At 41.1% G+C, this 25,625-nt stretch overlaps 1 protein-coding gene across 8 annotated transcripts in view; it reads right to left on the reverse strand.

Annotated features, from left to right (window-relative positions):
• The window catches only part of GREB1L (GREB1 like retinoic acid receptor coactivator), a 133,082-nt gene continuing 107,457 nt past the window's right edge, over positions 1-25,625 (reverse strand). For all 8 annotated transcript variants that reach the window (XM_021551545.2, XM_021551543.2, XM_021551547.2 and 5 more), the window contains 16 exons: positions 24,246-24,379; positions 21,942-22,281; positions 18,857-18,972; positions 18,263-18,507; positions 16,653-17,215; positions 16,099-16,201; positions 13,082-13,237; positions 12,732-12,871; positions 10,914-11,075; positions 10,420-10,624; positions 9,579-9,744; positions 8,661-8,888; positions 7,163-7,304; positions 5,868-6,068; positions 4,064-4,202; positions 1-2,733 (listed from right to left, as the gene is read on the reverse strand). In XM_021551545.2, coding sequence (XP_021407220.2) covers positions 2,570-2,733; positions 4,064-4,202; positions 5,868-6,068; positions 7,163-7,304; positions 8,661-8,888; positions 9,579-9,744; positions 10,420-10,624; positions 10,914-11,075; positions 12,732-12,871; positions 13,082-13,237; positions 16,099-16,201; positions 16,653-17,215; positions 18,263-18,507; positions 18,857-18,972; positions 21,942-22,281; positions 24,246-24,379 — 3,204 coding nt within the window. In that variant the 3' untranslated portion in view covers positions 1-2,569. The remainder of the gene's footprint in view (positions 2,734-4,063; positions 4,203-5,867; positions 6,069-7,162; positions 7,305-8,660; positions 8,889-9,578; positions 9,745-10,419; positions 10,625-10,913; positions 11,076-12,731; positions 12,872-13,081; positions 13,238-16,098; positions 16,202-16,652; positions 17,216-18,262; positions 18,508-18,856; positions 18,973-21,941; positions 22,282-24,245; positions 24,380-25,625) is intronic.

A 25,625-nucleotide genomic window follows, 5' to 3' on the forward strand; every position in this document is an offset into this window, starting at 1 on the left:
TGGTAACTTAATATATTCAAATTTAATGAAAGCACTTTATAAACATACCATAGCCACAACTTCAGACAGTTTCAGTTAATAAACAATAACATGAGGTAGACTGACTAGTGAAGCTAAATTCACCAAGTTTTTGGTTAAGAAAACTTTACACTAGGAAAGCAATGTTTTTAACCCTCTTCCAAAAGTCACAAAAAGCAATTACATAAGTTAAGCAAAAAGCATCTGCATATGATTCTTTAAATCTTAGTTTACATTCAGTTTTAACCTGTGAATAGACAAGAACATCTACAGGTAAAATATAATAACGCTGGCCAATTTTCATACATTCATTAGAATGGCCTTAATGGCAAGGCTTAAAACCAAAATGGAATAACAATCGTGTGCCTGTCAACCAAGGGTGTCTCCTTGCCAGGAATTCACAGGCAGCCAATTTAAAGTGTTCCATGGGACCAGGCCTGTGCTGTTGGGGCTGGTGTAGTGCACTCCGGCCAGAGCATTACCAAAACTCCGTGTTTCCATAGGGGACAGCACTAAGGAAATGGGTTTACTATTAGCTGGTACAGGCAGGCAAATACACTGATTTTCTGAATGCACTCTCAGCCTTCAGGATGATTTCGCTCTGCTTCACCAGTGGGCTAGCTCCTCCTGGTAGTCTCAGCACCTGGAATTTTAGGAACTTAGTGCAAACATCAAATACATGAACAAAAAGGAAACCATTTTTGAATATGTAATACCTGACACTTTTCTACACCATGCTAAGACTGGGGGCTGGCCTTAAGCCCTCTGGCAAAACCAGAGCTACTGGAATACATTCAGGCATGTAGCAAACACTTCAAGAAGCATCTTTTATATCCCTATGTCTTCCCAGTGTTAAAATAGGTAAGGCAAGTTGTATCTGAAGGAAAATAAAAAGTAAATTTACCAAAAGGGGTTGTTCATGTGAAATTTGCTAAATTTACAGCATCAGAAATAATGCTACATCAACACAGATATACGCAAACCATTTTCCTTTGGCCTCTGTCAAATATATTATGTTTATTCATCTGTAAACATCTCTTCATAAGATAAAAAAAGTTGCTTAATTAACACTATGCCTTAAAAAAATGCAGCTTTGGCAGGTCCTTCTGCAATGACTGCAGGTCAGGTATAAAGATGCATTAATTTAATTGCTTTCTGGGGGGAGTAGATTCATATTGCTCAATAGCCTTTAAGAACACTCTGCATTTTTCTCATTGATAAAGGGGGTCACAATGTGCAGAAAGATGATTGTTGGGGTGTGTGTGTGTAAACCTCAGTGAGATAACACCTGCTAACTCTGAGGGGAACAGAGCCCTGCTGACAGCCAAATGCTATGGCATTAATTCCAGAATACCTTCACAGGGATCAGTATTGCAGGTGGAAATACTGTTGTGTGTGACTGCTGCAGAGTCAGTATTTACAGAGGTACACTGATGATGGTTTCAGGTGCTGTATTCACACATCTCTGCTCTGGAGCGTCCCTTCTGAGCAGTCCCAGCTCCCTGGGATTTCTCTTCTGCTCCCCCCTGGAGCTACTGTAGAATACTTCCTGTTTGTCTTGGGACCAGCTCAGGCACTGTTATTCCTGCACATTTCTTGGTGTGTTGTTTCTACAAGGGTACGACTCTGACCTGATCTCAGCTCTGCAGCCAACTGAGTTGAGTGTAAAGGACATGGAGAGTGAGTTGTGGGCACTCCACCATAGAGGCACTGGACGAACAGGAGGATGCATTTCCATAAACCAAAGGGGGATGGACTGCAAGTCTCCAAAGCTCTGAGGAGAGTGAGAAACAGTGATTTGCTGGGAAGTTACTCTGGCCTCTAACTGAAGAGAGAGCAGCTCTGAGAAGCCTTTTGCTTTGGGCCCTGGAGCTGAGGAGGGGGTGCCTGCTGGGGCAAAATACCATTGCTAAGGGTGCACAGTGCCTGCCACGCGTTTGCCCATTTGTTCAGGTTTAAGTAGTAAACTTTGAACACCTGTGGAAATTTTGCCAAAGACAGTTTCAATACGTACACAATTACAACTTTTAAACTAACACTGCACAGAGAACAAGACTATTCCTCATAATACAAATATCTATTTTATATTGTAGTTTCAAACCCCTGAGTATTCCTGTACCACAGCACAGAGCTGAAGAGACACGGTGGGCTCTCCTCCACCTATCTTCGATAAATTCCACATGCTAGGGTGCATTTCATGTAACACATTCAAGCTTACAGCTGCAAGAGGAGAGCAGCTTCTCCCCCTAACCCAGCTGAACATAAAAAGGATTCTTCTTTGACAAAACAACATCCTCTTCCCAGATCCTACAGCTTGGTTGGCTGTCTGATTGGTGCGGGTGGTTGTGAATGATGTGAAAATAACTGGAATCCAGGATCCTTTAAATCATAACCGATGCAGTAATTTTGCCCCAAAGAATAAAGGTACCTCAGAATGCAGGGAATCCTTCAGAGCAGTCAAGATAAATATTGGTTGCACTTTGCTCCACAGTGATTGTACTTTTTTAAAAAAAAAAAGTTTTTTCCTTTGTTAGCGGTGTCTCAGCGAAGCTTATATGTGGCGTCCCGTAAGGAAATAGAGTGGTTCATCATCACTACTGTTTGCAGTTTGAAACTCATCCCGAAGTCGGAACTGCCACTCATCCTCCAACTCCAGCCGGACTATTGTCTGCCGAAGAGAGCTTCTGTCTTGACATATGACACACAGGGTGGCACCTTCAATTGAAAAGCACATTAGATTCTCGAGCTTCTCGAGCTACAATAACAACTCATTTCTTTCACTGATTTTTTTAAAGAAACCTCTGCTGCTAGGGAGGAAAAAAGTAGTATTAGAAGGGTCTATCACCAACCAGTGATTATCACCACCAGCCAGTCCAGGCTCAGATTAATCCTTTGAGCATCAGGACAGACGCGTGTGTCCATTTCCAGGAAGGCACAGACACAGAGAAGCAAGGATGGTGTGGGATGGGCTTTGGATCACAGGATTCACTGCCTGACAGGCAGTGTTAATATCCTCAACTGCAGCAGAGAGAACATTAACTGGATCTTTAAATTACTACTGATAATTAAGCCCAAATAATAAAGCCTACTTTTTTGTTTATGTCATGTGAAATTTGGGTTTGTAGAAGGTCAATGATGAAATTCTACAAGCCAAACCAGTCTCAAAACTGACTTAAAATATGCTGACTTTCTTAAGTATGAGAGCTGCCCTTGGTAAAGCACTCTAAGAGTCTGTAATTTCTTCTGTGGCTTAACAAATTTACAAACTTCATTCCACCTGGTGTTACACATGATCATTTAATAAGCAGGAGAACTGAATACCTTCAGGACCATCTCCAGCATGTCTTTGTGCCTTCTTCCTCTGTCCCTGCCCTGCAGGGCCCAAAAGGGCACAGGAGCAAACTTCAAAATGTGGTTCTTGGAACTGGCTAAGGGTCATCCCTATGGTACTCCTGCACCATCCTCAGTCAGCAAGAGAGGGAAACGACTCACCTGTGCCACCACAATTGCACTGGAGCTCTGCAACGCACTTCAGCATTACTGAAGTCCTCTGGCAATTTGCTAATTGCCAGTATTAAGACAAAAAGAAAGATTTTTATGAGGTTTATCAAGTTCTGGTGAGGCAGACCAAATCATCCTTCATCTAAGAGCTGTCCTTATTTACAGAACTGAAGATTTACTGCCATTATAGACTGATTGCCAGAAGAGAATTTCCTAACATCTATGCTCACAACTCTCAAGTTGCTGACTGGACAATTCACTGCCTGATTTCCACAATCCTTGCTGATACCACTTTAAAATAACTTAATGAATGTCATTTATCAATGCTTATCTAAGGTTCAATTATCTGCCAACAGGAACAGAAGTTTCATACACCCCTCAAAAAACACTCCATCCATTTCTTTTGAAAACAGTGCCAAAACAAACTGTGAAAATAATGGAGCTGTTTAATCAAGCTGTTTATTCCTCTGCCTTTCCCTTTTCATCCATGTATTATTAGTTGGCGAGAGGACACCCAGGATGCCCAGCAGAGAAGTGAGATTACCTTTGAGAAACCTGAACCGCTTGAGGAGGTCTGCACCAACGAAGGAGTCACAGAGATAGAGCAGAAGTCCACTGAAGAACACCCCTTCACAGTTGACATTGACTGAGTGTGGGCGAGAGCTAATGTAGCATATGGCCACCTGGAACACAAGGGGGAAAGAAATGCTTTCTGTCTCAAAAATGTCTAAGGATGACTTACATGGAATGGAATATAGCTTAGTGATAACAGGCCAGTCAGCTGGTGCTCTGATAAAAATCCAATTCAACAAGATTGCAGTACTGAGCAAACCTTCCCAAAGAAGTAACACACAAAACAAACCTCTAGATTCAAATTTGGTCACCAAGTCTGCAACATGTTATTTCAGGGCTCTCTGTAATTCAGTTTGATTTTTTTTTTCCTCTACAAATTACCTGCTTATAATGACTGTATAGATTATACAGGTTATTCTAATAATGATACATTTGTCTAACAAAGTAAGCAATTCCAGAAGTATGGGAAATCCTGATGCTTGTGGTTCCAAGCACTTCTGTCTCAGTGCTGTGATAGCTGTTATATAAAAAAGGGTGTCTCCTCTATCTTACCACTGACCTCCATAAAATTTGTCTAAACAACACCTTTGTTAGACACTGACCCTGCTCCAGACCCAGTTCAAGCTGACCATTAGGTTCAAAAATTCTAAACTCCCCACCTACAGACATCTAGAACATATTTGCAAAAATCTAATTCCCTTGAAACCCAGGTTCATAAAAAGAGAAGCATCAAAGGATGAACACCAGATTTTGTCAAGAATGGCATCATTTTCACGGTTTTGCTTTGTATGAAATATTATTTCAGACAGACACGCCCAATTCCTTTGCAAATAATGGAACTGTTTAGGTTATGCTCATTGAGATCCCACTGTTATCATGGATCCATGAGATCCAAGATCACTGACTCCAACTGTTAACCCAGCACTAAAACCGTGTTGCCAAATGGCACATCTACACATCTTTCAAATACCTCCTGGAATGGTGAACCCACCACTACTCCAGGCAGCCTGTTCCACTGCTTGACAAACCTTTCCATAGAGAATTTTTTTCCAAATATCCAATCTAAACCTCCCCTGGCACAACTTGAGGTTGTTTCCCTTTGTCACATCATTTGTTACCTGGCATAAGAGGCCAATCCCCAGCTGGCTACACCCTCCTTTCAGGTGGCTACAGAGAGTCGTAAGGTCTCTCCTGAGCCTCCTTTTCTCCAGGCTAAACACCCCCATCTCCATTGCCCTCCTCTGGACATACTCCAGCACCTCAACATCCTCCTGAAATGAGGGGCCCAAACCTGAAAACAGGATTTGAGGTGTGGCCTCCCCAGTGCGGAGTACCAGGGAACGATCCTCTCCCTGGTCCTGCTGGCCACACTATTGCTGATTTAAGCCAGGGTGCCATCGGCCTTCTTGGCCACCTGGGCACATCCTGGCTCATATTCAGCTGCTGTTGACCAGCACCCCCAGGTCCTTTTGCTTTGTGCAGCTTCCCAGCCACTCTGCCCCAAGCCTGTAGCACTGCATGGAATTGTTGGACCCAGGTGCAGGATCTGCCACAGTCCAGCAGTCACGTTAATGGCCTCTACCCACACCTGCCAGCTGGAGGCTTCACTGCCAGCTCCTCCAGTGGATTGGTCCTTTACTTCCAGCAGCAGAATCTGTTTGAGACCAGTCTTCAAACATTACCTTGATGCTGAAGAAGGGCATTTCAACACAACAAAGACACTGAAGTAAAAGTTAGCATTTCCTTGTCCCCATCATCCCAGCAAATCTCTTTACCTCAAGCCCGATGTTCAGGTAGCAGTCAATGGCCAGTACTGGGTTCTTGAAGTTGTGAATGGCCTTGGGGAAGAGTTTGTAGGTTGCGTGTTGAAGGAATTTCTCCAGGAGGAACTGAGAAGGGGCTGCCAACAATGTGTGCTCGCTGTCAGGGGCACAGACGTACTGAAGAGGCATTATTGGGGCCACACTGTCCGAGACCTGCAGTGAAACCAAGGGGAACCCCTTTTAACCCACCTACTCCGTGTATTTGCTCTGCTAGAGTTCCTCTAACTGGGGAAGGGACTGACATGACAGAGCAGGAAGAGAGAGAAAAGGAACAAAAGGATCAAAATTCCCCATTCATTTTAACATAGCACCAAAGCACAGAAATAAATTAATTGCTCATTCTGTGCTTGCTACGTACTTCTGTGGATATCTGCTTGCCTAAAGAAGGGACATAGAATGTGGAGTTCAGACTGTCACAGTGGCCTTCATCCTGCCTTACTCGTGGGCATTCTATAAAATTACATACTCCTTCTGTGGAGTCATCCATAAAAAGAGTTTTCTATGGAGTTTTCTCATAGGCCAGTCTATCACTACAGATTCTACTGCAACCATAAGAAAAGGAAAATCAGAAAATAATCTTCAAAAATACTTAAACCCAGAGTTTAGTCAGTTAAATTCTGAAGTTTGAGAGGTGGTTTTTAAAAGGCAGATGGTGTGGGATATGCTCAAAACCACCAGGAACACAAACTGTAAGATTCCTAGATTAAAGACAATCCTTTGAAATACATGTCCATTTAAAGCTGGCATAGGTGTAAGATACTCTGTATAAAATATTTAGTAAATTTTTATAAATACCTGGATTTCCTGGGGGGATTTCAGAAGGTTGCAGTTTTCAGAGCCTTTCTTCAGACCTCTTTTTGTTAGGAAGTGCAAGGACTGAAACTCATCACAAATCAGGAAATACCAGAAATTTGTGCTGAATTTTTAAAACTGAATCTGGTACAACTTGCTTGCTTTAGATCAGAGTCTGCAAAATCTTCCCTCTATCAGAGATACTACTGAAAAGCTAAACCAAACTCTTCCCAATCTCAGTTTTCTAACAGAATGAGAGGATTCTTTTAGTAATTTATAAATAGCAAAATGTTTCTTGTTTTCTATTTTTGATGTGACAGCTCTACCATGGATAAAGCCATGAATGTCAGATGTCGAATAAGCACAAAATAAATCTGAAGAATAGAGAATCCATTCTTTCTAGGGAAAACAGGTCCTAAGTACACCTGAGTACCCCTTAAGTACACCAGACTTACCATGATTTTTGGCTTAACAACAAAGTCCTTTTGTCCTCCAACCTGAATATGTTTCTTCATGACACTGAAGTTGTTGAAGCGGCAGATGAGGAGGCCACTGCTGTTGGTCCGCAGGTTAAAATCCACATCTTCACAGAAATACCTGGACATTACACACAACATCACTAAACCAGCTGTGTGGCTGCTGTGCACAAGCACTCACACATCCCCTGCTGAAATGCACCAGTATGGGCTCAGCAGAGATTTTTGGAGATCATCTGATATGGTGCTACTACAAATTTTCTGCAGAGCTCTGAAGACTCATTCCTTCAATGTGCTCCTGGTCAAGGAAAGCAGCTTCTGGTCACCCTAAACCCAAACTAGTCTTCACTTTTCAGTGTGCCTGTGTGCTTCTTCCCCACAGCAAATCTGGCTTGTGCTCCCATGCTCATACTGGCATCAATAATTTCCTCCCCACCCTTTACTTCTTTTTCTAAAATTCTTTTTATGTCTGGGGTTTTTTTGTATTTTGTATTTTGGACTTGGCGGAAGCTCTGCAGTGACCAACCTCCACCTCTGAACAAGCCAGTTCCAGATAACATATTTCTCCATAAACTGCAATTTGGGGGAAAATATGGCTTTAACAAATACTTGGCTATGGGAGAAAAAGCTGCTGGGAAGTAATCTGAGTCCTCCACTATTCATGATGTCATTGCTCACTTCTATGGGCTGATTCAACCTGACACAGAATGTGAAATCAAGAGCTCCAAAAGTCACACCAGCTTGCACTGACAGGCTACAATTCCTCTCTGAAACACACAGGATCCCTGAAAACAACAGCAGGAGCGCAAGGCGAGAAGCCCCAGGGCCATTTATGGCCAGCAGAGACAGGGTTTATTTGGAACTCACTTGTCTGGGAAGAAGAAGAACTGGGTATTTCTTCAATCTGTGATGAGAGCTAGCAATAAAGGCCCATTATATGGGTGCTTTATTGCAAATGCTTTAGGATGAAGTTAGGTGAGAGCAAGGGGCAGGGAGGGAAGGAAGGAAATAGTATCTTTAGGAAAATAGGAAAAATAGGAAAAAGTAATCTTTTCATCTGTTTTTCTTGCAAGCTCAAGTGGCAAGAGGGAGGACAGCTATCTCTGAAGGAAATACAAGGAATCCCTCCTCCTAGGCACTCTGGAAACTGACGGCACTTTGGCTCCATTCTTGTACTTTTGGTGTCCCACTTATTTTTTCTCCTCAAGTTTCTTCTTTACTCAATTTTTCAGTCCTCTGAAGCCCTTCCTTGCCCTTGATCTGTCTTCCTCATGTTTTCTTTCTCAGGCTTAGAGCATGTTTGATGCCTTACTCATTCAGATGAAACATATATCATGCTGTGTTTTATTTTTGTGATTTTGCACTCATTACCTAAGGTAGGATCTTTCTGTTTACCTCAACAGCATTCAGAAATATTGTGACAAGGATCTTATCAAATCAAAATGCTATTTTCCATAGATATCTATGTACTGCCTACCTGTTTAGATCATATTGCACATTCTGGGTCAGGTCTATGTTGAGCAGTATAAAATCATGCACATGGCACCTGGAGAATGGAGCCTTTGGTTTCCTGGTGTTCAGCTTGCTGTTCCATTTCTGAACACCCAGTATTGCATAATGAACAATTTTGGGGGTGGCTTCAATGTGCTGGAGGACACTTTTCAAAGACACATTCTTGCTGAAACCCCCAGGCTCCAGGGACTGGCTGCAAAATATGATCATACATAACATGCAAACATATTTTATTATTTTTATATTACATACACTGCATATATATACATGTGTGTGTATAAAAAAGACCAAAATATTCAATTGAAAACTGAGAATGTTTAGTCTAGATGCTGTAAAAATATATTTGTAAAATGAAGATTTTTTAGCAACAGGAAACTCATTTCACATCATCAGGGCAACCATTCAGAAAGTGAGTCTTTCAGCAGAATAAGTTCTTCCACAGCAATTTAAGAAGGGAAGTCACCTTATATGTAATTTCTGGAATGCTCTTTTCTTTGTACTGGACAGTGCAAGCACTGAGAAGGTTAAGAGCTTAATGCCTTCTAAGTTCCCCAAATAAACTGTTTGCTCCGAGAAACATAAATTGAATCAAAACAAAGTAACATATTGAAAAATCACCCAAAGGAACGCTAGAAACAAGAGTGGCTCTAGGAAAAGAACAGGCACAAGGAGAGGTCTGTTGGAGGTACTGACACAGATGTAAGGGCACAGTCATGTGGAAGTATTCAACAGCAGGTGGTTGAATGTTGTGGTCAACAAGACAAACATGCGGCCTTCCTACTGCTCTGAGTACCCTGCCAGATGTTGGGGATGATTCTCAGTCACAGATGTGCTGCTGTCAGTGCTGGATCAGTGCAAGGAGCCAGCGTGGGTGGGTACCAACCTGGACTGCTCGTGGGGACTGTGCATGTTCCACAGGACACAGGAGTCGTCCATGACCACGATGAAGGGCCACACGCACTGGCGCTTCACTCCCAGCTCCTCCAAGCGGTTTCGTTCCAGTTCTAGGTTGTGGTAGGAAAGTTCCTTAATAAGAAACCTGGCAGCACCTGAGGAAATACCATAAAGAAGATGTACAGACATCTTTATTAGACTTTATCACTCTTTCCAAAGGTAACACAAACATCTGCAGTCATTACCCTTTTTGAACTCAGTGTTCATAACACCTTAGCTTGAAAAGAAATCTGTATGTCCCTTTTTCAGTGTAATTACATCTAAAAGGCAGATTCCAGGAAAACTGGATGCTTTAAGACACTCTGCAGTACACAATTTTGTGTGCATTAATGAAGTAACTTGAACAAAGAAGGGGATAAGATTCTAAAACTGGAGCTACTCAAAACTTCTGCAAATAAACTCAGCATCCACAAAAACAAATTCCAAAGTTCAAGCCTCTAGTGTTCAACTGCAGTTAATATTTACCTTCTGCTAACTAAAACGTTGCAATTTGAATTCGTGTAAAACATCTAGAATTTACACAGCAGGGTTCAGTAAAATGAGTGAATAAGGCCCATGAAACATCAGGCTTTAAGCTGAGAAGGCAGTGATCTGTGCAAACATATATTCCATGCTCCTGACAGCAGTTCCACATTTCTGAACAGACATTGCTGCTGTTATCACAGCAGGTATGTGAGGAGCTGCTGCATGGCTTCCTGCAACAACATGATCCACATTGTCCAACGTAAATTTTGGTACCTTCACAGCAATGCATTGATGGTGTCTCTTACCAACTCCAGCATTGTTGAACATGCCTGGCAGGACAAGCATGATGTGATTGGGCCAGTATTTTCGGTAAAGTGGCATTTCATACTCCTTGACTACCAGGAGGTGCAGGTGGCTGATGCCTTCCATGGCATGGTAGAGGTTCAAGAGCCCGTGTTCATGACGTCCACTCGATGGAGTGAAGATAGGACTCTTGACTGCATTCAAATTCTGCTGGAACACAAGGTATTTTGGCAACATTAGGTAGAAAAACAGGTTATTCCTGATAGGGACTTCCATTTGTTCCAGATTTTAACATCACTGATTATTGCAACTGGACACTAGAACAGGAAAAAAAAGGATGTTTGCCCTCAAATAACCCATTCTAAGGACAGTCAGGCAAGATTTACACAAAGGACTTTAAAACAAAAAGACAAGAGGAGAAACTTCCCCCCATTAATTTGAAAATGGCATGTCAGGCTGACTGCATGCAGAAGATGGGTAAGAACAGCACACGCACCTTGTCAGAAACGAGTGGGAGCCGCATGCTTTCAAGATGTTTTCCCTGTTTGCTGAAGACAAAATGGTTCTCTTTGGACTTGGGGATTATAAAATGCAGCTGAACCTCTTCTCCCAGCATCGAGGATGAAAATGTGAATGCATGCAGAGTGGAGTCAGACACCTGAATACAAACAAGCAGCAAAAAGAGGTTTCCAAGCAGGTAACACATAAGGAGTATCTAAGGACGAGGAATTCTTATAGTCACAGTACTGGAAGCCATCAGAGAAGAACATCCAAACCACTCTCTTCCAGTAATTCTTTTCCTCACAATAAGGTATATTATTTAGACCTTGCTATTAAAGGAATCAGCTTTCCATACCAGTAATAGTCTTTGGCCAAACTGAACTCTTCTGAAGTCCATTTCAGCTAGGAATTATTTATCAATATTTACAAAGAGAAGAAAAATGTACAGACACAGACACACACACACACAAAAATGCATACATGCTAGGAAAAAAAACTGTCCAAATCAATTTACCTAGAAGGTAAATTGTGTAGTATGTGGTAGTATAGTATTTTTGCTGTGGCAATACTCTCTTAAGTAGTTGTGTGACCAAAGCAGACTACACCATTAACAAGGCTATGAAGAATTTGGGTGAGTTTAATTTTGCACAGCACTTCACTGAACCAAATGCAAATATATATCTGTATAAAAATGCCTACACAGCAGATAGATTCCATCCTACAAAAGCATCTGTCTTACTACAAAACTCTTACCAATGAGCTTTCTATAATCTTTTGCTAAAAATTGGAATAATCAGACTAAGATGGAAAATGCAAGGGACTTTATTTAGGTTCTGTTAAAGCACTCAAGAATCTCTCTCCCTTCATAATGTTTGCTACCCAGTGACTCCCCTTTGAAAGTGTAATTTTCCTAAGCTAAATTATCTTAATTCTATATACACAGCTCACACTGGACATACAAGTAGATATTTGAATTTATTAGTACAAGTTATGTTTAACCACATGCACAAAGATGAGTGGAGGGAACAACAGATGTCCTTGGGGAGGATTTGCTTCTGTTAACAGAGTTAATGAAGCATGAGGTTTAGATCAGACCTGCTGGTGCTGCTCCAAGGGAACTGGCATTGTGCACTGCCAGGCTGGGGTGTCTACACTGCCATATCTTAATAGCAAGCTGCTGGAAAACATTAGCAAGCAAGGAATGAATGAATGAATGGAGATAAGAAACTTCCAGGTAAATTGCTGCTGGTGGCTAAGAAATAATGTGTGAGCTATTAACCAGGAATAATCTTACTTGCCAGTCTTCTGTGAGCATAACTGCTTGCTTTAGAAATGAAAGGTTTTTTAACTGAACAGATTAAAATGTTAATTTCTGTCCAGTGACTCATAAGCTACGGCTGAGAAGGATGCACAGTTACATACAAAGCAAGGAAGTAGGCCTTGCCATCTCCCATCATAGGTGTGGATAGCTGGCATTTAGGTTAGACAAGCATTTCTCTTAATCTTTAGTTTTCTCCCATGAGATAATGCAAACCCCCTGGGCAGGCTGAATAATGCTTTGGCTTCAGAAAACTAATCACAATATTCACCCTTTGCCAGAGGCAGCTGCAGAGGAAAACTGCTCATTCAGAATGTGGCAGACACAGCTGATGCTCCTGGGTCTGTAGCTCAGTATCTCCCCTGAGAATTGAAGAATTAAACAATCCCATCTCAGGGAAGGTGAAAGCATGAGTCCTGAGATGAGAGCAGTATGCCTGGAGAGACCACAACAAAAAACCAAGGATGCAGTTTACCCTTAGACCTTGACACCAACCTGTGCAGCAGGATTAACATCCATGTACTGATGGCACTGCTCACAGTGATGGAAGGTATTGTAAGCAGCATATTTAGTCAGCATCATGGACACGGTCTCCCTTTTCTTAGGTTCCCCTGATTTTGTTTCTTTGCTTGTTTCTGTGCACAAAGAAAAGAAGCAACAGAAAATTTAGGAGCGTTAAAACACAGAGATTGTGATCCTGGTAAAAACTGTAAAGAATAAATACTTTTTTTTTTTTCCATTTAATTTTGGGAGATTAAAGGTTCTTGTGACTTGTGTTCAAATGAACCAATAAACACTGAGTCTCTGTAGGGAAGTATTCCTTAAAAAGTCTACATTTTACTTACCTTGTTTCACTCTTGAGAGTTGTTCTGTGTATACAGGACTTATATTTCTGTACTTAGGGTCATGTACACTCAGATCAAAAGATATTTTGCTGAAGATCTCAATGTCTGGCCAGTGGTCATTGCTAGACTGAGTAATTTCGCTGTTTTCTGTATGATCTGCAACAAAACACTTCAGGTAAGCAGAATCAAATACCCACCAAATGATGCTTATGTGATGGCCGTTGCACCGAAACTCACACAGGCACACACACACACAGAGCAATATCTTTGAACATGGCAAATACTAACAGTGAAATTACAATCCACACAAAGCCATTTCAAATAAATGGCAATTCCTTAGAAACTGTGTGCAGGGAAAGAAGCCTCCTAGGTATCTTTCTGCACTGCACTTATCATGCTGCTGAGGTACAATTCACTCTGGTTTAAGCATAAAATGCTCAGATGAACGGTCCTATTTGTGCAGAAGGCACAGGTGTAGTAGCTTTGAGCCTCTCTGTGATGGAATGAAGAGAACTGGGTAAATGAGAAGCAAAAGTATCCAAAGGCAGAAGGATGAAAGCAAGGAAAGTGAGGCTGTATATATTTATGAACTAGTAGCTGGTGGTACATGATATCAGGAGAAGACACACTCCTTATTACAGAATAGGATGTGGCCAGCAAGGATCAAGTGAAACTTTTCTGTATTGATCCAACGGAGATAAGTCTAAAGTAGAAAATCTAGTTCAAGCAATGGGAATGGTAGAAAACAATGGCCTAAGAAACTAACTTTGGAATGCAGCTTGAACATGAGTCAATTCAGATTAAAATGAGATGGAAGAACACATGAAAGTAGGTGTGTAACTGAGGTTACTGATTTTAGAAAAGTGAATTCAGGTGAAATGAAGGTTGGGTCTATGGACAAGCACATGCTCACCCTACCCTGATGCAAGAGGAGAAACAGTAACCTAAAGAGCTCTGAGTCTATTACTTTGACCTGGGTAATATTCAAAATTTGGAGAGGGTGAAGGAAGTAATTAAAGATCTTGAATTAAATTAAATATGTGATAAAATGCAAATAGGTCTACTAACTTTCATTATATGGCTATGAAATACCTATTTCTCTGAAGAAAGGAAATGCAATGAATCTTACCCTTCTGGACTCAAGTACTTGGTATGATACTATAGGACAAATTATTAATATAGCTGAAGAAAATGGAGAATGGTCTGTAAATTGAAAGACTTGACTAAATAGAAGATGGCAGCATATAACACTGTAAGCATTAAGGCAGGTGAGATTACCAATGAAGTTAAAAGGTCAGTAGAGTGGCACACTGTTTAATATTTTCACTAATGTCACCAGCTTAAACAAAAAATTGGCTTAAGTTTTCTAGTGGCACAGTCCTAAAAGTCATTGTCAACATGGAGAAGGAATCAAAGATCAGCTGGAAAGAATTCAACGGCCTCAAAAACTGTAACAACAAAAACTTGGTGATATTTAACAGAAAAAATGTGAGTCATATGTACATTCAAGAATTAATAACAAGCATTTCTGCAGCAGGTTGGGAGTGCCTTGGTTGGAAATGACCAAGTTGCTGAGAAACCTTGGAGTACAAGCTAAGTATCAATGCTAGTGAAAAGTGAGAATGGAAAAGACCAGTGCATTCATAGGTTTCGCCAGTCATGAGGCTTTCAGTGGGGGCAGGGAAATACATGAGCTGTTGTAGGCTGAGTTGGCTTAAATTCAGTTCTGCTGACCCATGCACCAGAAGATAAATTGAAAATAGATGTGTAGGCCATAGTACCAAACTGGTAAGGAGAATAAAGAGCCTGTCATTTGTAAGCATCCTGTAAGAAGATCCAGACTATCTAGATGAATACTGAAGGGGAGGTAAGATAGCTCCCTGACCACTCCAAAGAAACCAAACCCAAAGAAGAGAAAAAGTATTTTAATTTAAATTACTATGTTTTTTTGGTCCCAAACAGAACGTGTATAAATGGGACAGAAACATATTTGGGGTGGAGAATAAAGTAGTATTTAAAATAATGACAACAGAAGGGCTCTGGAGAAGCATTCCAACAGAAGTAGTGGGAGCAAAAAAGCCACAATGAAAAACCCCAACCAAACCCAAACTGCTCTTCTGTGGAGTTCCATGCATTCCTGGCAGGGGTGTGACATATTGCTGTCATCTCAACAGGCCAAGTCAGCATGATGCAGAGCATCTCTTGCATTTTAATATTTCATCCTAAGTTTCTGAGGTACTTTAGTACGAAGGAATAACTGCCCCCAAAGCTCCAAATCAAAGGAAAATATATTTTTCTCTTTTTTTTTTTTTTTTTTTTTTTATTAATAGCACTGTATGGACAGAAATATTAGTCTTTTCAAAGGTTCAACAACAACCCCATTTTCAGGATGCCAGTCGAATGGTTATGAGAATTATGTACCAGAACACCATGAAGAGGACTAATTTTTAAAAGGTTTTGCTCTTTTGAAGGCCAAGTCCTGCCATGGCAGTTAATGGATCTGTGAGATCTGACAAATGAGCACAAATCCAAAGAGGACCATGCTCATCTCTATCCTCGGCAAAAAGACTGCAAACTGCAGACAGGAGACAATCTTATTGAAAATGGGTATATAACTTCTAAATAAACATAAATAAGTCAGGTTTCAGCCAGGAACAAAATGTTCTTAAATGTCCTATCTGCTTAAAAGCAGCCAGCACTTAACAACCTGTGAGGAGAGAGAACATGGGCAGATGTTGCCCATTTGCAGGTTTGTGCACTTTTCTTTGAGTGCTACAAAAATGTATTAATCTAAAATACATTTAATAATTCTCAGATAAACCCATTATAAAGTTCACTTTTTAATCAATCTATAATGAAATAAATGCAGACACCTAGAGTTCAGCTACACACCAATGGGGAGGCCATGCAGTAGGTGTAATTCATAGTCCTTCAGTGAGCCTAGGAACTTCCTTGCTTAATAATGCACAACATAGGCCCTTTATGATATATTTTAAGAATACCTACTAAATACTTACTGGTGTTAATCTCTTCTTCATCATACACATCAACTTCCAGCAATCGGATCAGCATGCGGAAGAGAATCCTTAGGAACTGCAAGTATGAACCAGTCTTTCCAACCTGAGCCAGAAATGGAAAAAAGTCTAAATGCCAACCCAAACTACTACAGTGGAAGAGTAAATTTCAGATAAATGCCCCTGGGCATATCCCAAATCTCTGTGTTCAGCTCTGCCTGAAAACACTACAATATATGATATTGCCCACTACAGTAAAAACACTTCTACTAAATTGGTCTTAGAGCACAACCTGGCCACAGCCTGTGTCACTTTTGTGTGCCGGGAGATCAGCCGTGATAACTGCTTTTTTCCTGACTTCCTCACGGCAATGTTATGCCCAGTGCCACCCACACGTGTTTCATTTAGGCTAAAACATGACACAAAACATCACCCTTCCTCTCCTTACCATTTTCAGCGTGGACTTAGCCTTAAAATTTGACTTTGATTTTTGACCTCAAAACGCATCGCTGCAAACTTGGCCCCCTCAGACTGCTAAGAAGGCAGGAGGAGCTTACTTGTGGTGGTCCTGTCAAAAGCAGCCGTCGGGGGTGAAAAGTCCTGGCGCCAGACGCCTCAGCCTGATTGCTGAAGTCCGCGTGGTGCTGCCGGGCTGTCGTCCACTGCCTGTAGTACAGAGACTGCTCTTCGCTGCTCATGTCCTTGCGGAGCAGAGGCCTCAGGGAGCTCAGCCAAGACACATCAGCGTGAGGCAGGAGGGAAGAGGAGGAAGGCAAGTTCCCATTTTTCTGCGAGCTCAGGAGGCAGTAGGCGGCTTTGGACAGGATGACGATGCGTGGCAGCGCCACGCGGAGAGCCTTGCTGTCCTTGGCTGACTGGGCAGGCCACTGAAAGGTCTGGGAGACTGATGACAGTGAGGAGAGTTTGGGAGTGGTGCTGCTGGCCATCTGGCTACCCAGCGAGTCACACTCTTGTTTCAGGGTCTCTCTGGCTGTAAAACTGGAGTAAGCTCCCTCGTCTACTGAGCTGTGTGCCACAGCCTGGAAGTTAAGGGATGGTGCCTGCTTCTGAGACTTGTCTGCGGCACTCGAGGAGCTCACACCGTTGTCAGCCAGGGAGCCTGGGAAAACAAAAAGCAGGCAATGAAGAGTTACTGACGGACGTAAGAAAACTACTGCTTCCTTTGCTCTACTCGACAATCCTAACATACAAATACTTCTGTTCAATGAATGCTGCTGTGGCGTAGGTCAGTGTTTCACCATGTAGAAAACAATCATTTACATCTGTTTGTCCCTTTGGCTGGAGAGGCAAATGCCCTTCTGCAACAGGGTTCAGACTCCAAGTGCTCAATCCTAATTTCTGTATGCTAGCTATCATTTCCCATCTAGGATTTGGAATTTTATGGTACAACGTTCTGAAAGTCAAGTTTAACAAACCACAGTATACACAGATCAATTGTATCTTCCTTTCTATGAATAACAGAGCATTTATTTCACTGCAACTTGGACATGAACTGGGCTATGTCCCCTCCTCCCTACCTGTCAGGTTTAGTTAGTGTATGGGAAAACCTGGTGCATAGCAAAGACACACTTCTGCTGTCTCAACACCTCAGACCCATAGGGAGATAAAGGGAAGGAACCAGAAGTGTCTGCAGAACGCAAAGAAGGAAAGAACCAGAAGTGTCTGCAGAACGCAAAGAAGGGAAGGCTTGGTGGGAAGTGATGCCTGAAGAGGTAGGACAAGACCCAATAATTCTGTTGGTCTTGGCAAGGAGGCAAATATTCATCTTCACCCATAAGTATTCCCAAAGTTACAGAGCACTTTTCTATTCCTAGAATTTTATACTAGCCCTTTTTGCTCAGATTTCTAACATCTTTTCAGGATCCACTGAACAAAGCTAGCAACAAATGTGAAATGCAAGTTTAAAAATCAAAATCACAAGGGACACTTAGCTATGGCATACCATCTCTTCCAGTGAAACATTGCCTCCTTTTAGTAGTAGACAGGAAAATTGTGTGAACAATCTGCAACTAACATTTCATTGTCTAGCCTGCAGCTGAATCCAGCTAAGCAACCCACATTTGAGAAAACATCTCACTGTTTGCATCCAAATTCCAATGACACAGGAATAAAGACTTGTTTTCAGACCAACAGCAGAACAACTGACCTGAGGTTCCAGTGACAGCACTGCTGTTGCTCTGGGGCCGGTCCAGGTCTATCAGCAGCTCATCAGAGTCATTCTCGCTACCATTTGCCTTCTCCTGCTCCTTCTCACTGAGGTCAAGAGCTACAATAGGCCCTCGAATTGCCTCCTTGGAGACGTAGCAGCATGCCAGGCCTACCTCTTGCTCTAACGCAGTACGAGTTAAGTAGCTGGAGTCAATCAGTCGAAGGTCACAGTATTTTAACGACCTAGGAAAGCCAACACAAATGAAAAAAGAAGTTTTGTTTTCTCTGACTCTGAAGAACGCTCCCTATCTTTAATTGCTTACTAAATATTCATTAACAATTTTATTAGCCTGTACATATAAAATGATTTTAAAATATTCAGCATGTAAGTTGTGCTCCTTCGTACTTTGCACAGACACTTACTGACCCACACAGTGGAGTAATATGACTTTTCACAAACTGCACTTTCCAAACCTTTAAACTGAAGTCTACAAAAATACATTTCTTTGGTGAAAACACAGATAGGTGGTATCAAACCCAACTTATCAAAACACATTAGACTGCAACCATATTGAAAGAGTAATAACAGCACCTGGGGAAAGTCTCTCCCAGAGGGTCTTTGCCAGTGAGAATAACAATGCAAGGGAGACCTTCCAGATCCTGATAGGTGCGAGGAATCCAGTCATCCTGCTCATTGCCCCTCCAAGCCTGTGAACAGAGAATATTCCAGTCACACCTAAACAACATCTTCTAAATCTTCAGGTGTTTCCTTTCTTCATCAGTTCCTGCTTTTGCTCTGTATATAGGGCTTGCTTACTCAATGGCCAACAGGAAGGAGACCTTGGGTGCAGGCATGCATTTGTTTTCTGGCAGCCAACTGTTAGCCAAGCATTAAATGCAAAGAAAACGGGTGCATAACATATGTTATTGAGTGCTGGAAATATTCACTGGGGTGCTTATTAGTGTGGTCTGTCAGAGGAAAAAGCAGTCGATGCGATTAGTTTGGCACAGATAAAAAGATATTAATGTAAAGCTAAAGTAAGACTTTAAAGAGGAGTATGAAAGTGGGTCAATGAACCTTGTTTAATTATTTTATACAGTGAAAGATTACATGACAGAAACACGTTTCACCTTTCCCTGGAGGTAATCCTCCCACCTAAAAGAACTCCTTACCTACAGTTTATCAAGGCCCGAGACAACAAAACTGCACCATTTTCCCTTAGCACTGGAAAGGTTGGTAGCATCAGTCCCATGTCCTTACACCCTTCAGTTCCCCTGGTTCAGCACAGCTTACTGAGAAAATTTATTTCTCCAATTACCGAGTAGTATCTAGTGACTTGGTAAAGTTGCCTTGGCAGCAGAGAGAGCATTTCTGGCTCAATAAGGTTAGTCCAGTTGTGTGTTCCCCTGCCTCTCCACAGACTATAGTTTCTGTGAAAGTGCATGACTAGAAAGTGAAATAGGAGAAGACAATTTTTCTTTTGATTTTCCTTGATTTTCTTCTTGCTAGCATAAGGACCTACAAAGATTGGGGTTTTGAGCTGTAAACTTGCATCCAGAAGATGTATTTCTTGACCATCTTTCTCAGAAAGTCAGAGAGGCACCTCACTTCTGAATGTCTCCCACACAGTTTGATTCTTGTTACACTTAAAGGGTATGCCATGACAGCATCTCTGGTCAGTGAAATAGTTATTAAAATTATCTTCCATCTCTTGTTTCATACTGTACTTCTGACTCCCTGATGGAGAGTAATGACCTGTCTGGCTGGTCTGGCTGACCAGCAGGCTTTTCTGACAGAACAATGTAGCCACCAGCACTGCAGAGACAGCTGCCCACCCTCCCTGCCCTGCTGTGGCATCACACACCCTGCTAATGCCATCTGAGAGAGAGGCTAAGTTAAGTCACACTTTTCAGCTGGGTTCACTAACACCTGCAAAGTTTCCCTCCCTGCCTCTGAAAATGGTCATGATGAGGTCTTATCCTTCCTGCAACAGAGTATTTATTGGTGGAACCACATTTTGAGCCTCAGCACTCAGTAGCCTCATATTGCTCTCTCCCCATACACACATCAAAAAAAGGGCTGAGATGTTTGTAATGAAAGCCCTCCACTGGCTCTAGTCCTTTAGTTTCAGTACTCCACCTAATGTCAGAACAATTGCCCAGCAGCATAGAGACTAAATCAAATCCATCTGCAATAACCTAGGCTGATGAATTTTATAATTGGAATGAATTTTATACTTGGTTCTCCAAACATATGCTCACACCATGTCAGAAATCTTGTGTGATCCCAGGCACCAGACTAGCAGGTATGGTAATGCAGCACCAGCCTCACAGGTGACCTTTATTATTCTGAAATACTACTGGGACACCCCACCTAAAAAGACACTACAGGCTTATATTTGGGCAACTGAATTCCTCTCCTCAACTATCTTCATATGCCATGGTTCAGATTTGAGGGTTTTTCTTCTAGTAAACTGCAAGAAAAGTAACAAATCCAGAATCTTACAGCTCTGTTTGGTGCAATAATGAATCTTATGTTTTGGAGAGAGGAATAAGAAGAATAAGAAGAATTATTTTGAAGATTCTTCACTCTCTACCTGATAAAATTCCTCTATTCCAGACCAATGTCTACATGGATATCCACCTGCAACAACTCCACAATCAAGGCCTCACAGGCTGCTTCAGCTCTGTGTAAGGGCTGCAATGCATTATGGCAAAGCACTATGGCAAAGCCCTCACAGGACTCAATCCAGAATTATTTAAGTGTGGAATTAATGCCTACCTAAAAAAGCCCACCAGCAAAGAGCAGTTAATCTCACATGTCATTTTCTCACTTATGACTACTTTCTTCCCTCTCTTGCTGCAGATAAAATTTGAGAAGCAGGAGTCATAACTTCTTTAAAGGACATTTTATCTGCTTTTGGCTGTAGGCAGGCTCTTTCAAATAGGCCCACAAAATTCATTCCTATTTTTTTTTGAATTCACTATATAACTCAGAGTAGAAGCAGAAAATTAAGTTCTCTGTGAGACTTAGAGCAAAGATCAGGACAGATAACCAGTACTACTTTCAGGCTGATACCTAAGGCAGGCAACCCATTGCCCCTTTGTTTAATGTAGTGAAGTCAATACATGAAGTGGGTTTGGCTATTTGAACCATGCTCTTGTAAATCCATGCAAAATTTTAGGTTGGTGCATATATGCTACGCATATATGCATGTAGCCTCTTCAGGCTTTCAGCATGCAGAGGGTTGAGGAAAGAAATCTGTGACAAACAGCATACTTTACCAGTTATCAGAAGGGCAGAAGATGGATGAACAGAGCAGATAACAGATACACTAGACAGACAGATAAGTTGGTGGAAATAATTAGTTTGCCTACAGATACTTGAGCTCTGCTTTTAGAGATGAACCCTATCTGATGCATGCTGTTAATCAACTTTAAGAAGTGAAATAACAGCTGGTGTTTGGCTTCATGGACCAGTAACAATTCAGGTTTGTTCTAAGTCTCTCTATCTTTTATGCTCAAAGCACAGAAATGCATGCACAGCAACAGATACAGAACACCTGCCCATTCCCTATAGAATAATAACCTATAAACACGTGGGAATAAACACAAAACAACTACAAAAGCCGGATTACTGCAGTGAGCACACAAACAAACATTCAGTTTCTGCTAACCTTGAGCCGTGTCACGAAGTGTTTCGCGACAGTGAGCTCCGAGGCAGGATTCCCAAGGAGGATCTCAAAACGATACTGCAGCCCCAGCTTGTCCCTCACTTCCTGCAACCTCTCTTTGGCCAGCATGGCCAGCTGCACCGACGGCACCCGAATGACGAGCATGTGGCCACAGCCATTCTTATCCTTTCCTGGACTTGTGATAAGGTCATCCATTATGCTGAGTGTTTCAGGTGTGCTGTGATCCCTCAGAGAGGCCATGGTGGTGAGGGCCATCAGAGCTTGGGAATACTGCTGAATGAGCAGGTAGCAGCGGATCACCATGCTGTGCAGCCGGGGGTACCTTGGGGGAGACACAGTTCTGCATTAGCACGTACAAAATCACAGTACTGTCTGAAAATCAGCCCAAACACAGGACTGCATAGTGAGGAAATGCCTATATTTTCCAGTAGCACTCAAAGAACAAAGTCTTCCATTTTCATAGACAAAAATATTGAACAAATATTCTCTGCATGTGGCCCGAGTCCTGAGCTCAGGTAACAGGAATTATAAACTTCTGTTACCCTCATCTGGTCCAAAATTTCAGCTAAAGATCTTCAGCTTGATGGAGATAAGGAACACCTCAGATCCAGTGTATTCCGAGAACACACACTTAAAACTGCTTTGCTTTCCACAAGCTTTTTCTTCTACAAACTTGAGGACCATCGTGGCTTCAAGTGGTCTGTGGGAGATGTACTTCATAATTTCACAATGATGTACCAACAGGAATTGCTGGCTCTGAGCCAAATTTGAACTTCCATTTTGCCTTTTAACTTACATAGCCAACATCTTTGTTTTCATTACAGCTATATGCAGTGACAACAAATATTAAGTAAAATTTTAAAAGAAATAAAATTAAAACCTACTCATGAGCTCACTTGCCACCAAAATACAGAAAAACACTACACTATTATGCCTCAAGTGTTGGTCTTATGTCACATAAGTCAGAATAAGTAAAGTAACTAGAAGTTCCATATTTCTCTGGTCTCTTTCTTGAGTAATCTAATAGACAATATAATATGCATTTAAAGGAAGTTTTGAGTTTTTGTTTAGCCAGTAGATACAGTAGTTTGTTCTGGATACCATAAGCCAGTCATTAAACCAGTTAGTTTTTAAAATACTTTTTACTCTTCCTGCCATAAAAGTACCCACTGTACCTCTGCTGCTAAAACAAATGGAGCCTTTCTTATAATACAAAACTGTCTGCAATATTTTCAGATTGTAGGGCTGCTGAATGGCTCAGCCACCCAGACAGAATATCCCAGTTACTTGAAAATAGAGTCAAATTGATAGACTGTGACACAAAATGGCTCCAAGGTACAGAGGTTCACCTGCCATCAATTTCTAGTATTATCCTAATCTTTTATGATTGTTTGCACATACATGAATCCTCCTTCATCCTTTTTCCCATCCACACTTAAACAGAAAAAGAGTGATAGTGACCACTATCTCTTCCACTGTATTTGACCAGAAAGAATAGGAGAAACCTAAGGAACTGATCTAATTATTACTGCCTTTTGTAGATAATAATAAATATTGAATATTAATGATTCACTTATTAATGTTGGTAATTTAACACATTTGATTTGAATTTTACTTAATAAACACAGATGCATTTACAACTATTATACTGACCTAATTAAAAGAGAAAACACAGTACTGAACATAGAACAATCCTGTTCTACCAAATATGAAAATATGAAAACATTTGAAGTGCTATAAAAGATCTGTCCTGCTGATATGCACAGCAGATTAACTCCACATTACTGGAAATTCCAGCATTCCCCTCATTCCTGAAATAGGCACAGTGAATTGTATCTTGGATATGTGCCATGAAAGTAGCTTTTTCAGGCAGCTGCAGGGTACTAACAGGCTCTGAGCTGCAGGAACCAAAACCATGGCCAACTACTGAAATAACAAAAATGTTCTGAAACACCCTCACCACCAACAAGAGAGACACCAGAAGTGGTGAAGCATGAAACCTCTGGTAACTTCTGAGCTCAGCGAAGGCTGAGCCAAAAGAAGAGAGAAGCACAGCTGAGCCCAGCTTGCTGCTGAATGGGCCTGATCTCTTCTAAAAACAAATGAAGGATATCCGCTGCTCAAACTGCACTAAATTTGTTACAAAAATAAAATTGCACATACTTCATGTTTTCCAAGATCAACATCAAAGGTCACCATGTCTTCATCCCCTGTAATGGGGCTCATAAATATGTACCTTTAAGATCCCAACTGGGCAGAATCCCAAGTTTCCATGTTATTATTTACCTTTCTAAAAGCGTGTTGACCATTTTTTCAAAGGTTTCATCACATCTCAAAAGGGGACTTGTGACTCCCCACTGGAGGGATTTGCTGTATTCATTCAAACCGAAGTATAGCTTTTCTTCACTTCCTGCATCATCCTGTTTCATACACAAACAGCAAAAATATAAGGTATTCTGGAACAAATTTTTATTTCTTGTGTAATTTTAAAAAATAAGTGGAAAGCACTTTCCCAAAGAATCCTTTATTTTTATCCATTCTCCCTAAGTGATACTATTTATTTGTTTCAATTAATACAATACAATGTAAATTCTTTTTTTATTTAACTTATTATTTGTCTACAGCTAGGAAAGACAGGTGTAGGTCCTTGCAAATTTTTCAGTGTATCTCCTGCCTGTGACTGCAGGGGGTTTCTAGAATCCTGCTAATTATTTTGTGACTCTTTATCTCTGGCTTTAAATCTACTGACAATTGTCATCTCATTTCTATAGTGGAAGAGAAGGTTTATTAATTTCCAAAGTTGTTCTTGATTGTCAGAGTCTACATGCTTTTCTAATGGAAGCAACAAATTGTTAATTTTTTTGTTGGAATGTAAATCTGCAGACAGCTATCAGAAAGGCAGAATATTTGTGTTTCAAATTTCATGAGCCTTAGATGGAAGCACAGCATGTTCTCCAGTGCATTTGTATCAGCAGTAATCTCTAGGAATGTAATTAACCACCTACAGTCTTTCTCTTTTTTGTGGTTTGTTTTTTTTTTAATCATTAGAATGAAAATTGTTAATTTTTTTATTTTGGGAAATAAAAAATTGTCTAGACCATTTTAGAAGGTCACCACATGGTTTATATTAACAAGCAACTAAAAAGCAAATTTAGAATATTCATTCATTCTGTCATTTTGTATTAACTATTTTTTACAGCTCCCATTTTAAGACACTTTGCAGAAACTAACGGCCCACTCAGCACAGTAAAGTCAAATCTGATATAAATACACCAAACAAGTAATAGGAGAAAAAGTTGGTTTCAGCAGGTTTATCCAAACCATCCTCAGCATTAGCTGGCTGAAATGCTGAAAAAAGTTAATAGTGCAGAATATTCAACAGAATTTTTCCTCTGCACAATGACAGCACCTACTACATCAAAAGTTGTTAACCTAGCACAAAACTTTAATTAGGACTGGGAAGGTAATGAATAGACTTGACAGGCTATGTGACATATAACTTACAGTCAAAAGTCAGACTGCTTGAAAAGGGAAAGCCAGCTCTGGAGCTTTCTGGCATGACTACATAGCCTTGTCTGACCAGAGCACAGAGAGGGGATTCTCATCTTGCATGACTGGATAGAGAAAACTGTTTAATTCCTGGTCCTAAATACCAGGTGCTACCTC

This window comes from Lonchura striata, chromosome 1 (assembly GCF_046129695.1).
Source record: "Lonchura striata isolate bLonStr1 chromosome 1, bLonStr1.mat, whole genome shotgun sequence".
NCBI lineage: Eukaryota > Metazoa > Chordata > Aves > Passeriformes > Estrildidae > Lonchura > Lonchura striata.